Genomic DNA, 13,973 nt, shown 5'->3' with positions numbered 1-13,973 from the left:
AGATGACAAGTATGTTATATGTGAAAAATCTACTTGTTGGCCATATACAACCAAACAGTTTTTGTTGTAATGCATCTGAACCTAATAATGAATCATAATTACTAACAAAAAACCACATGAGATAAAAGTTTTATTATACGAATTAAAGTCCACATCTGAACTCAAATCCCTTTTGGATGATAATAATTATCTGACTCCCATTGAACTTTGAAAAATACTTGTGATAATTATACATCGTCATTTAGATATATTCTTTAACAACATATAAAAATATTATGCCACTAAAACTTTATCCAACTTTTCAGAAAGCTAAACAATTTTAGTACTTCAATCTTACTTATCGTAGTTGTAACATAAGTACTAACTAGAGGAAATCAAAATTGAATGTTAGCATTTTAACCTCAATGATTATTGTAATTTAAACACAAACATGACTACATAAATACTTTATGTTGAAACATATATAAATACTAATGTTAGCATTTTTACAACTTAAACAAAATAGTAGAAAGTAATTTGTACACATTTTACTGGAATGATTCATCTGAATGATAGCACAACATCAGGTATGCTTAAACTACACGAAGAAAACACATTATAACTAAGTTTTCAAACTTAGACTTCAACTTTTAGTTTCTCTTGCTTAAGTGACGGGAACTAAAAAAAAATCATATATACAAGAGGCTAAGAGAGCCTTAGTCATCATATATGCGTCATCTAACCTATCCATCATTAGTTGGGTTGCTGAGTCATATGACACCTAAGGTTGTTAACCTAAGATAATGTTAATCACTTGATTGAACCTTAGTCTTACCTTAATATGGTTTATCAGTATTCTGATTTATAGTAAACCAATAAAAGATTAGATTAAACTAACTAGGATTCTTTGTGATTACTGTAAAATTTTCTAACAATTATCACTAAAAATACGTATGAGTAAAATTTAAATGCTATATTTTTTCGGAAATCGATATTATGACCAAGTAAAATCAAACAGCGGAGAAACTATATAAAGCAATGTGGGATTAGTCAAGTTGAACCGGTAGTATTGCATCCCTGGTGCAATAACATGCAACCCCTTGATGCACTTGTTTGCAGGTGGAAAAGTGCATTTTCACCCTAAACAGACATTACATCCAGCATGATCAGGGGTGGAGGCAATGCAGAGCTAGGGTGTACAGTTGCATACCCTTAATCTCAAAATTCTCTACTGGCCCTAGGTGTTAGTTTTGCATGCCAAACCAGTGACCAATTGATTTTTGCACCTCGTAGAATAAAGCACTCCAAGTGCTTGTTCTAATGTCTCAAATAAATCTTGTTTCTCGATTAGCTAGGATTTCTGGTTGTAATTTTTTTTTAATGCCACTTAATATCTTTCTCCACATGGAATTTATCCACCCGAGTGTCGACAACTCGTTTCTTTGTTCTCTAATTCACTTATTTCACTTTTCATGGCCGTGGGTGTCATGAGGATGCATTTTCTGCCTTTGGTTGGACCTCTAAATTGAATTTAGAAGTTTCATATAATATAATGATTATGTGTTTTGCAGATGACAAAATCAAAAATATCTTGAGAATCATTTCATCTTTGGTAAGAATCTGCAGTATGTTCAAATTGTGTTGCCTTAATCATGCGTGGCTTAATACTAACCAATGTCCATTTTGTTTATATCAGAGTTCCAAGGTATAGAGCCTATTTTAACTTCAGTTGCTCCACCATTCATTATCAACTTCTCCAGTGACTTGAATTCAGGTAAACATTTAGTCTAAATTTTAATGCTAAAATAAAAGAAACACTCGATCAATTGCAATCAGCCATTTAGAAAATTTTAAAAATTTGTTACTGTAAGATTATTGTAAATCAAGTTTGAATGTTATTCGTAATCTCTCTTCCTTTAAAACACTAAGTCATATGAGCTCCACGTCGCATGGTGAGTGTGACACCCCTCTCAAATTAAATTAGATAAAAACTTTGAACTAGAGAAATTCTGGAGAGGACAAGTGGCGAGACTCTATTGGTGAGAGCATTAAAATTTGAATGACACCCCGTACTTAACCGGCCGTTAGTAACACCATTAAGATAAAGGTGGGTAGACATTACTTTTGCCAGAGTTTGTGCCTGAATAATTCTTTACACTTTGGTTACACCGAGTATTTAAATGGACGTTAATTAACGTCGTTGGAGTGGACAATACTTACATCTGCCGACTCTCTATCTCCTCTCGATTTTCATACTCTTGGTTGTTTATTATTCTTCTTCTCCTCCTTTATCTCCTCTTTTTCTCTTCACCTGTAATTGATAATCGAAAGATAAATGGAGGATTTGAGATCATAGAAAGAGCAAATTGAGTGATAGTGATTATGTGAGTTTGTGTGGTTGATTCGAATGCAACATAAAAGGTAAATCTAGATGTATAATCTGGATTACAAAGACGACGCAGAGAAAAGGAAGAACAAGGTAAACATGGGAAACCCTAGATTGTTAAATCTGTAATTTTTATCAGATTGTGTTTTAACTCGATGTAGGCAGATTGATTATACTCTATAGACTTCTTTAAATTGTTCAGGCTGATTTTCGTTTGCTTTTTTTTTTTTTGTTGGGCAATTAATTTTGCAAAAACAATAAGCTGATTAGATCAAAAGAAGTAGTCTAATATGAACAAGTTACAGAAAATAATTTAATTTTCGTTTCCTGTATCAAATGGATTTGAGAATTGTTTTATACATAAATTAGGTTTTTTCGACTGACTCTTAAATATATGTGAAATTGAATTATAAACTGAGTAATTAGTAATGTGTTTGTTCTTAATTGAGGAATATAAAATTGTATAGGATTTAATTTTAGTTTCTTTTGGAAATTGAAATCTTTAGTTAAGAGTTTTTGTGAATTGAATCAAAAATTTGACTAGTAAGGGGTAGAAAGAAAAACAGGTGATGATTGAAGGCAGCTAATTTGATTGAAGGGTTAGAAAGAAATTTGATTAGAATTTTTGTGAATTGAATCAGAGTTTTTGTGCTGATTCTATATGGGTTTTGGAAACTAAGACAAGGCATCTAGGACTCGATTAGAAACTGTAGACAGACAAAGAAAGACAAACATGAGCTGTAAGAGTTGGGTTAGGGCGTGTCAGTTTCAGTGGTGCAGAGATTTAGTCAAGGCAAGCAAGAAGTCTATCCTGACACTGCCATCAGTTGTAGTTAAGTGTAATATTATATTGAGTCTTCCAAGGGTTTAAGGAGAACACACTCAACTCAACTGTTGTAAAGATGACATTGTTTCATCATTTTGTATGTTTTAACTTTTCTTATTGTATTTATCTGCCTACATTCTGGATTTATGTATTGAACAGTATTTTGGATTTATAGAATGGATGGTCTCTATAGGGAAGATGGTATTAGGAGGTTTAGTCCCAATGCTTTTGAAATGCACAATAATTTCATCAGTAATCCACAAGTAAGCAACTAAGACTTTACTCGCTAAACATGTTAGCAAAATTTGTAGGAATTTTTCTCATTTGGTTATAAGAACATGGTTGAGAGGTTGAGACCGAATCCTAAGCCTTCAAATTATCAAATACAACGATGCTGGGGTGAGAAACATCGAAGCGAGAGCAAAATGTAGTCTCAAACAGGTGGTTGATGTTTGTAAACTGCAGTCCAGCTATTCGTTGCACTGACCTAACGTTTAATACCGTACGATTATCGCCTGCAAAATGGGGAGAAACTGTTAATTTAGTTTGTATTAATGCTCATGGAGAAAGAGATGGATTGCTTCATCCTAAGATACCGTGTTTGCTTAATTGAGAGATAGTTAATCATGCATATTGCGGCACCTAGGAACATAATTGTTCGGTTGAAATACGAACTTTACTTAGTTGTAGGAATTTGAGTAAGCTGGCTCGCAGTAATACTCTACTTGATCACGCCAGACTTTATCTTTTGGGAGCATACAGATGTGTATTGTTTGTAATAAGATAGTCGATCTAGATAATTGATTGGCAATACCTTTTAATTGTGAGATCATTTTTTTCCTTCATATTGAATAAAGCATTACCTTACCAGATACTGGCCATACCAGCGTCATCAACATGGAATTCCCTTCGGTTACCCAAGTACTCACTGGCATCAAATGTATGATAGTAACCAAAAATATCCAAGATTGAAACTTGAATCTGTGCAAGGACCGTTCTACAGTAAGAATCATGGAATCACTAAATGCTGGGTAAAAAGATGTGTAAAGTCTTATCCATGGATTTGACAGACAAGCAAGACTTTGTGCACCGCCTGTTTTTAGGTTTTTCCCCAGCGCCACTTTACGAATAAAAAATATTGGTCCCCAACATACCCTCCCGGCTACATCAAAATATAAAGGCATCCCCTGCCACACAAAATCAAAAATCCTAAGCCACACCAACATAAGCATCGGGACGGGCGAAGCTGAGTAACACCAAATAAAAATCCTATGCATGCATCGGGAAAGGGAGGGACGAAGCTGAGCCACAACAAATTAAAAATCCTAAACAATGGGGTGAGGCGAAACCAACCACACCAAATCAGAAATTCTAAGCGTGCGTCGGGACGGGGGGAGGTGAAGCCTGGCCAAGCATGCATTGGGAAGGGGCGAAGCGAAACTGAGTCACATCAAATCAAAAATCCTAAGCATACATTGGGACAGGGCGAGGCAAAGCTGAGCCACACCAAATAAAAAATCCTTAGCAACAGGGCGGGGTGAAGCCCCACGAAACCAAATAAAAATACACAAAGGTGCAGGTGAAGCCGCAGTGCATCAAACCAAAAATACGGTTAAAATAAAAAATGATGATAGATGGTGTTCGGGTCAACCAAGTGCATAGCACGGGCACAAAATCTAGTAATTAGTTAGTTAGTTAGTTATTGACCGACACTACTTATACTCGCACAAAGTCGTTGATATTTGCTTCGGCATACCAAAAAAAGCATATATATCCATCCAAGACCTCCTGCTGGTTGAGGTTGTACCTTGGGTGTCGTAATTTGGTTGCTATCAACCACTATTAGGTGGCCATAAAACAATTCTTGATGTGCAGTGTAATTTTTATTTTTGCTAGTTTCTTTATTTTCTCGTGTATCATTTTTTCTTGCACCATCTATCTTAAAATCTTGGCAGGGTCGTCGCTGAGCATTGGGCAGCTAGGCGACCGCCTAGGGCCCCCATATCCCAGGGCCCCCAAATCAAGATCTTTTTTACCTATAGTTAATAAGAAACCTAGTGAGAAACATAAAATTTTAGGGTTATTCCATTTGTAGTCCAATACGATTCAACATTTCGTGCCATCAAATTAATTGTGTATTATTAAGGTTACTAATTTGGTCTTCTGCTATTTTTTTTGACTGCTTTATTATTTTCTCTTCTTTTTTCGAAGTTCTGAGGTTTTGTCTGATAATATTAATAGAATATCCATATTTTTGCAATACGGTTTAAATCAAATTTGATTATAAAAAATGATATATTGTTACAAGGATCTCTCGAGTATATATACTCGACTTTTCAACTCTCAACATCATACATACATCCGTACGCTTCACACAATTACACTCAACGCACATTTATGTAATGATCTGCAAATTCTTATGACATTTTATTATGCTCCAACCTCTATTTTTTTTTGTTAAAGGAAGATTAAATAATGAATCAAAATAAATATTACCATTTGACAATCATATGTGGATATTGCTAATAATGCAAATCGGGCAACCATTGAAGTTGAAGTTGATTAAATCTTACCGAACACATTGTTACCAAAAAGATTAAACAGACTTTTAATATGATCCGTTGAGATTGTTATAATAGATACAATTAATTACAAACTCTACATGAAATTACGTCGATACTTCCACATATTATGGGTAACGTATGAAACATCTCTATTTTTCTCTAGGGGTAGAATTACCACTGCTTAGCTTTCGATTCGCATCTGACCATCAAATAAAATATGAATAACCCGTCCTCTTCTCTTTGAAACAAGCGATGCTTCAGGTTCGGTCGTATTAATAACTTCGTGTGGAAAAGGAAGGAAGATCAATCTTTGTGTTTTTCTTTTTTTGAAGCATAGTCTTTGTGTGATAAACCATTTTCTTTATATTTTTAGAGTTATCTTATATAGAAAATTTTATTTTCTGAGAGTATTAGATCTTTCATATGAAATCACAAGTAAAAAGTTGTTTTTCTTATATAAGCCCCCATTTCTATAATTTCGCCTAGGGCCCCCAAATACTTTGCTACTGCCCTGAATCTTGGCTCCGTCTCTGAGCATGATGTTCCTTCTCACAGATAGATTCGTCCATTTCTCAACTTTTATTTACCTATTTGCAACATGCAAACACCAGATTCCTGGTAAAAAGATTGTACTAATCGGGTCATTTTACACAGACCGCACGGAAAACTATGCAAGAACAGCCCCCTCAATAGAGGTGAGGCCGGACCCTCTTAGGGAACCGCTTTTGCATGGTATTCTCATACGGTCAGTTAAGATTTTTTTGGTGCTAGCCCTTGTGTTATAAACCAAAAATCACAGGAGAAGTAAGTCCTTGAACTCAAGAGGTTTCATTCTCAAACATTAAAGGGAAAAGAGAGAAAACAAAACCAATGAATAAAAGTATAGAACAGTTGTGGTTCCAACGTTAATCTTGATCTAAACAAACACTGCAAAATCACAACAGCCGTTGTGGTTCACCTCCTTGTATTTGATTAAAAACCGTTAAATGGGTTAAGGACTGATGATTCTGCTAAACTAGCTTGTTAATAAGTTCACAGAAAAGATGCAGATTGCATATCATACAATTAGAGAGCTCTGATGACGTGGATTTAGATAAGTAATTCATCTATGGACGTGGAGGTAAAAGTTCAAAATAAGAAAACACTCACACCTGCATGGGAAATGGCTAATACACCAATTATCCATTGCACGGACAAAAAGATCCAGAATGCACAAGAGCTAAAAGAATTTACTACCCTAGGATATACAAGAATCAACACTGGTTAACATTTTCCCAAAACTCCTATGCTTTCCGGATGTATATCTTGCCTTCATTTCCACCCAGATCTAAGGATCGCAGGATGAATGCAGCAAGCCAAATCATGCTGGAGTGTGGATACCCCATGAGCAGAACCTCCATGAACCATCATACTGTCTTTTCAGAACATATCTAATTCTATACGAGCTGCACAAAAGAAATGGTATCATCAAGAAAAGGGAATCTAAAATCCTAACCAGTATGACATCGGGGGAGACACTTGAAGTGGTTTTCTTGATCATTAGGCTGAGGTTTTACAATCACAACTTCCTAGTTAAACACTTGAAGTGGTCTTCTTGATCCACACTAGACGTGGGTCAGAAAATTAACATTTCTGGTAAAAAAACACAGCTTTGTGAAAAGCACTGGCACATATAAAATATTTTCTAACCCCTTGAAACAGGAAGTATATTAAAAAGAAGATAGAAATTGAAGCAAATCAGTCCAAATATATGACAATATTACCAGTAGTAATTTGGGTTTTTGGGTTGAGACTCGTCAACAAGCTCTGCTGCTTCCTCCAACAGAGCCTCAATTTCAGCCATCTCCTCACCTTTGCCATCTGACAAGATTTCCGCCTGAACGACAGACAACTGTAGCAACACAAATCTCCAAAAACATGATTTGGCTTTTGCCGAGTCAGCCAAAGCTTGCCACTGTCAATAAGCAAGCAGCGAGGATGTTACTTATTGAATAGAGAAAAAAGAAAGAAATTGGCTGATTACATACTTCTAGCAGTTTGTGGACATAAAAGAGCCGGAACACCTCAGAATAAGATATTTCTAGATCCTTTTTGGCAAAACTACAAGTTCATCAGATGCTTTGACCTATTTGCAGATTTTTTTTTGTTTTGTTTTTGCTAAAACAAGGGCATATTTGCAAGCTGCATCATATACAAAGATGAGTTTCCTAAATTTTAGAGTAGACTCTGAACCAGTGGCTAACTCATCAGCATATCAAATTATGGAATTCCAGAGAGTTCCCCTAGTGTTTCTTCTATAGAAATGGGAACTCAAATTTTATATTTACCCAGTGCGTCTGTATTGATTGTTCAACGAATAAATAACTAAATAACGGAAAAGGATATTTAGACACCTTTGGTGTTTACCTGCGCAAGCATTGATTCAGCAAGGACCTCAGAAAGGCTCTCAACTTCGTGGTCAGGTCCAAGAGCTTCCGCTTTGATGGCTTGCCACTGTTTTACAAGGGCCTCAGCTTCATCCACAGGCATTTGTCTTTTGTGCAGTTTGGTAAAACGTAACATACCAACAACAGGAGATGAACTTTGTGTTGTTAGCCCCTCTCTGTGATGCTTGGGATTCTTAAACATTACTAGTAGCTTCCTGAACCTTTCACCAACGCCACTCCTATCAATACAAGCAGGACCAGCTTTGGAATCAAGAGAAGGATCTCTGGTCTCATAAAGGCTACTTACGTCCATCTTAGGGCTAGTAGAGATGCGCCTGGACAACTTAAAGGTTGAGAACACAAAGAACCCTACTACTGTTCCAAAAGTGATTTTTCCAAGAATATCTAGCAGGAATGACCAGCCTCCCCACATATTTTTATGATGAGTTCCAAGGTTTCTCTTTAGTTGTATAGAAGGTGAACTAGTACCACTGAGATTACTGGTTTTCCCAGCCATTAATGGACTCTGAAGATCAGATGGAGCTAGTTGCTTAACTGCCACCCCAAGATGTCGAGAAGAATTCAGATGACGGTCACCAGAATCTGCCATGTCAGAAGAAAGGGCAAAGGACGACGGTCGGTGATTTAAGTTCTGAACAGTTTTTGGAGATCCTTTAATTTGCTTGTTTCCCTTAGAAATTCTTTTTTCACCAGAAAAAAAGTTGGCCTGCACATTTTGGATAGTTTATCTCAACCATTGTTCTGGTAAAAGCAATCTTAAGGTCATTCAAAACTGGAATTAAAGACTCACCAGGGATGCAGAACAATCGCGTGTATCTGGAAACAAACCAAGCACGGAATCCTTCAGCCATAATTCCTGGTCAATTTCAGCAAATCGTCTGGCATAAGACAATATCAACCTTTATAGGGGCAAGCAAGAAATTAGTTTACAGCAGTCAACTGGTGTTGCTTAGCATTACATTTCTTTTGCCTTTCTTGATCAACAGCTTCTTACAAGTTTATGACAACAAGCAATGAGCACTCGCCCAAGTTAAAATATGAGTCAGCACGACCCCACAACGAACACAAGTGGCAACAGATGAATACATGCTGATCTGTGCCAACACATCTCTTATAACAACGCTAATTGATGATACACGATAGCATATAATGCAAAAATATTTTTGCAAATAGATATGCGTGTGTATCAACTAACCCGTTCTGACATGCGACATAGCCAAGGAGGTATATCTACGAGCGGACAGACAGTATAAAAGTCGTGAAACAAATGCTCGTATACCAAATAATTCCTTGATGGCATGCACCACTTTAAGCATGCTTCCTTATCAGGCATATATAAACGGTAGTACACCAATATGCATTTTTATTCTTAGATATTAATGTTACATACCAATGACTGAGAACCATTTTTTCTTTCGCTTTCTGAAACAGCTGATACAATATTTCGTGAAGCAAGTCCTGAATTAACATCAAGCTCTCTAAGCCTTTCAATAACTGCATCTTCACCACCCTGTGAACCCCACTTTCAATTGTTGAACAATTTTAAGATAGACGACTTTTGTGATACCAGGAAATGAGGGAGCAAAACATACCAGCCCAAGAAGGAATGAAATAAGAGCTTCCTCAAATTTCAAATCAATGCCCTCTGACGCTACCAGTGATTCACATATGGTTTTGGCTTTAGCGATCTACACAATAAATTCCAGATAGATGAGAACCAAAATATAGCCTACAAACTAAAGTAAAATATGACAAGACTTTGTACATTCTCCTGGTCCAAAGTTCGGAAGAGAGGTACATACCAGATCTGTATGCTTGCTTGAAAATCCAACAGCAACATGAGCAATCATGCCCATGTAGAAACAATTGAAATCGATTACACCCCTTTGATTCTGTGATTCAAGCGATTTTTTGTTTCTGCGCACAACAGCTAGTTCTTCCCATGGAAGAAGATCAATAGTTTCAGTGGCCAAGAGCTTAATCAGAGCCTGGCTCAAGAAGCATGACCAGTCTTGCACTCTGCAAGAACTTTCCACATCAAGGCCCTGCCTAAGTAATTCACGCAAAGCTGAAATTGCTCCCCTTCTTCGTTCAGCATTTTCAGGTGTGTGAGGCATCCCTAAAAGCTCCAATGTGCATGCAGGTGCAAGTTCCTCCAGAGATTCTTCTATCTAAAACTCACCCCCAACCAAATTATTTAAGCAATTAACATAGAGAAAATCTAGGAACCCACAACGTAAAGCAAATAAACCATCTGTGTACTACAAAGATTTAAGGCACCTACAGCATAGTCTGTCAAGGCCCATGCAAGTTCCCTGACTTAGGTCCTCACAGAAACAAATAAAGAAACTCATAAAAATTGAAAGACCAAAAAACATTGTTAGAGAAACTCTAAAACAGATACCTGGGAAAGCAACGGCATTTTCCCCAAAGTAATTTTGCTTCTAAGTAGATACTGAGCCCGAGCAAGAGCTTCAAATCCTTGGGATACTTTGTTCTTCTCAAATCCACTCTTTGCAATTGCACACTTCAAAGAAATACCTATGATAAGAAAAGATTGAATAACAACACTGCTAACGACTAGGATGAGTTTTCCACCTTTGTTGATAATCTTACCTCAGCTAGAGCCATAGAAAGAAGCAAATCGTGAATATAAGGCTTAGAGTCGGGATGTTGTAGAGCCGCACGGCCAATTTCTAGCACAAGTTTTTCTTCTCCAACCTGCAGTAGCAATTGTGTATCTGCTTAAACTCAGCCAGTGTAGAAAAAAATTATGTCCGAAAGTTAAGTTTAATATATAAAATTTTAAATTTTAAATGTCATGAGAAAACAACGGAGTAACAAGAGCAATGTTTAAACTAACTTAGAAGGTAAGTCAGTCAAGTCGCTCTTGATGCATGGCAATTCATACTTTTGAGAAGAAATAGCATTAGCCAGCTGATCTGCCTAACTTTATACTTGTCTAAGATGAGGTTGGAGACCAATTAATATACCTCTTGAAGAAGGCAAAGCGCACCCGGCAACCATGACCAAGGGATACGAAGAGGAGACCTCGGCGGCACCTTGTCCCTCACACTACCAGCATATTCAGGTTCAAAAAGAAGCTTATCCCTCAAATCCATTAAAAGATCCTTAATAACCAAAATAAGAAAAGAGAAATGAAAATGAAAATCGGCAAAATAGATACATCTCCATTGCGCAACAATAGTATTTGGAAATGATGATATTGCATTAGTTTCCTAACTACCTGCCGAGATACAACAGCATCCAACGTGTACCCTTCTTCCACATCTGCACTTTTTAGATTCATCGCTGACTTAACAATCTCATCCTTCTCTGCTCGATCAGTAACACCAATGAGCTGCAATTTGAACTTGATAAATCAATACCTTAACAGCTTAAAGTTAAATATGATAACAACTTTAGTTGCCATTCCACGGCCTGACTTTTTCCTCGTTCATGCACAACTCAATACCTGTTCTAGTTATAACCGGATAAAGTTCACTGTTCAACTCGGCTTTTACAAGAAAAGAGGGTTTACCTATAATCATAGAAGAGACAATTAAAGTTACTAAATCAACAACAAACTAGTCAAACTCTGGTGGCTAAAATTACGTCAATGTGATGGGAATCAAACTATTCCACAATATGTTTCCTGTTCATGGTAAAAGAAACGAAAATTTACTAACTCCACATCCTGAAATGAGACAAAAAATTACACAACAGATCATAGGTGTGGGGTGAAGATTAAACCACTACTTTCATGTGCATCAGTCAACCGTCAAAAAAACACAGAAACCACAAATGGGTTAACAAGTCCTTGTATCGGATTCTTCCTTCAAACAAACAGCTCATTCTGAATGCCTTCGTGATAGACCAGTGGGATTTACCAAAGCACCCCAAAACTCAATAAGACGGTACCAGAAAATACCCATTTAGAACCCTAATTTAAGCAATTTTCATCTACATCAAGCTAAAAATTAAACATATCAAAACTCGTATGCAAGACTAATCCAGCTAATTTCCACTGCAAACGAACCCAAAACAACAAAACAAACATAATACAATCATTTCTAACAGCATCATTCTTTCTAGAGTAGATAAATTCTCAAAGGAAATACTAGAAACATTCAAAAATTACAGAAACAAAGAAGTAGATGGATAAATTCAACAATAACATACCTGATAGCAAGTAACAGGAATCTCAACAACACCAGTTCGAATCTGACCATTATTTTCAACAACATTATTATTCTGAAATTCATTTACATTTAATCTTCCCCCTCTACTACAATAAACAAAGAATTCTCTCCTTCTAATAATCCTCCTTTTACAACTACTACTACCAAACCCTAACGGAACCTTATAGGTGACGTTTCTCCTTCTAGTGCTAGAAAAAGTAATCACATCACCTACATTTCTACGTTCATCGACATAAGAACAACTACAACAAGCAGGAGATGTAAGCATCGCCATTATCTGCAGATCAAAAACCCTAACCCTAGGTTTTGACCATTTTTCATACTTTAGGAACGATCGTTGCCAAGATTTGGAGCGAAAATTTGGTCACCCAAAACTAGCCAGTGAACCGTTATTCTTTGCTGTGCTCCTTGGAAGATTTACTTTATGGGGTAGTGATATGAGTAAGTAGTATATTGGATTTTACAGGTAAATTGGCCGACGGGATTGGTCATTGGAGTGGAGTTGCTTTTTTCTTCATGTGGCCATGTCAGCAGTGTATTCTACGGTGCTAATAAAGTAGGAAAAATCAACTACTCCAAGATTATTGATGAGGTGGGAAGTTAGCAAGAACCACTGTAAGCGTATATAGTATATACCCAGTGCTTGGAGTCCACTAACAGCTTGAGCCCAGTTGGCTTGGAGTCTCTCACTCGTGTTGTCTATTCCCGTTGTTTCAAAAAATTAAAAAAGAAATGGCTAGTTTGTACAATTTCACATGAAACTTATTGGTTGACTCGAGGTGTATGAGTATGACGCACCCGAGTAGTCAAACAAGATTTATATGGATTTTCGTAGATTTGTAATTTGAGTGATTTCCAGAGATTCTCTTAAAATCTAGAGACTTCTAGTGATTCTTTGAGATTATTTTAGAGAGTCTTTGTGACTTATAGAGACAAAAAAATGAGATTCGCAATGACTCTATGTGATTTGTAGAGACAAAAAATGTATAATATCCCATGAAAAACTAAAGATTCTAATAAAAGATTTGCATGAGAATTTTTGTAATTGCTGTGTATACATGGAACAAAAAATAATCTATGTACAACAACTAATCTTGCTTATCGTAATCAGAATCCTGGATATCAATTGTCTCTTTCATCTTTAAAATAAAAATAAAAATAAAACTATTTGCATATATCTCTTCACATCTAATTACTATCTTCCAAATCATTTGTTGCATGGTGGAATATACTCATCATTCACGACATTCTCTTGTAGACGGAGGCTCCTTTTGGATCCATGATAATTTCTTCATCCATTTGAAATAAAGGAGGATTACCTCTTAAGAGGTTGAATAAGATTCACGATGATAACTAGGTTGGATAATCCGATGACAACTAGGTTGGATAAGCATGCAACAGTGACACTTGTTCGTTGGATATCCATGACAAAAAAAAAATACTGATAGTTGGGTCGAATGTTAATCCTCCATAATTCGGTTAATAGGGAAGCATTGTTATCTTGACTCTCATGCTTACCAAGTTTTTTTAAAATTTTCAAGTCTCCCAAAATATCACCTCTTGAGGAGA

The 13,973-nt window shown here is 36.4% G+C and overlaps 1 protein-coding gene across 2 annotated transcripts; it reads right to left on the bottom strand.

Moving 5' to 3' along the window:
* Positions 1–6,686: 6,686 nt before the first annotated feature.
* On the bottom strand, positions 6,687–12,897 carry LOC113303397 (plastid division protein CDP1, chloroplastic-like). Of its 2 annotated transcripts, XM_026552430.1 has the most exons (13): positions 12,385–12,505; positions 11,678–11,743; positions 11,450–11,563; positions 11,196–11,333; positions 10,819–10,923; positions 10,607–10,729; positions 10,005–10,373; positions 9,795–9,890; positions 9,593–9,712; positions 8,993–9,058; positions 8,162–8,908; positions 7,519–7,709; positions 6,687–7,200 (listed from the first exon to the last, which is right to left on the bottom strand). In XM_026552430.1, the coding sequence occupies exons 3-13, from the start codon at positions 11,510–11,512 to the stop codon at positions 7,116–7,118; spliced, it is 2,103 nt and encodes a 700-aa protein (XP_026408215.1). In that variant the 5' UTR covers positions 11,513–11,563; positions 11,678–11,743; positions 12,385–12,505; the 3' UTR covers positions 6,687–7,115. The 2 variants fall into 2 exon arrangements, with proteins under 2 accessions (XP_026408215.1, XP_026408214.1); XM_026552429.1 differs by lacking the exon at positions 11,678–11,743 and having other exon boundaries at positions 12,385–12,897.
* Between the last annotated feature and the right edge of the window lie 1,076 nt (positions 12,898–13,973).

The sequence above is a fragment of the Papaver somniferum genome, chromosome 8 (assembly GCF_003573695.1).
Source record: "Papaver somniferum cultivar HN1 chromosome 8, ASM357369v1, whole genome shotgun sequence".
Classification (NCBI taxonomy): Eukaryota; Viridiplantae; Streptophyta; class Magnoliopsida; order Ranunculales; family Papaveraceae; genus Papaver; species Papaver somniferum.
Note: the sequence above shows the minus strand (reverse complement) of the source record. Positions and strands in the feature narration are given on the sequence as shown.

Coding starts and splice junctions, on each gene's coding strand:
- LOC113303397 (XM_026552429.1), bottom strand. CDS start 12,678: ATGGCGATGCTTACATCTCCTGCTTGTTGTAGTTGTTCTTATGTCGAT. Junction 9,713..9,794: donor TTTCATTCCTTCTTGGGCTG/GTATGTTTTGCT, acceptor TGGGGTTCACAG/GGTGGTGAAGATGCAGTTAT. Junction 9,059..9,592: donor AAAATGGTTCTCAGTCATTG/GTATGTAACATT, acceptor GAAATTGACCAG/GAATTATGGCTGAAGGATTC.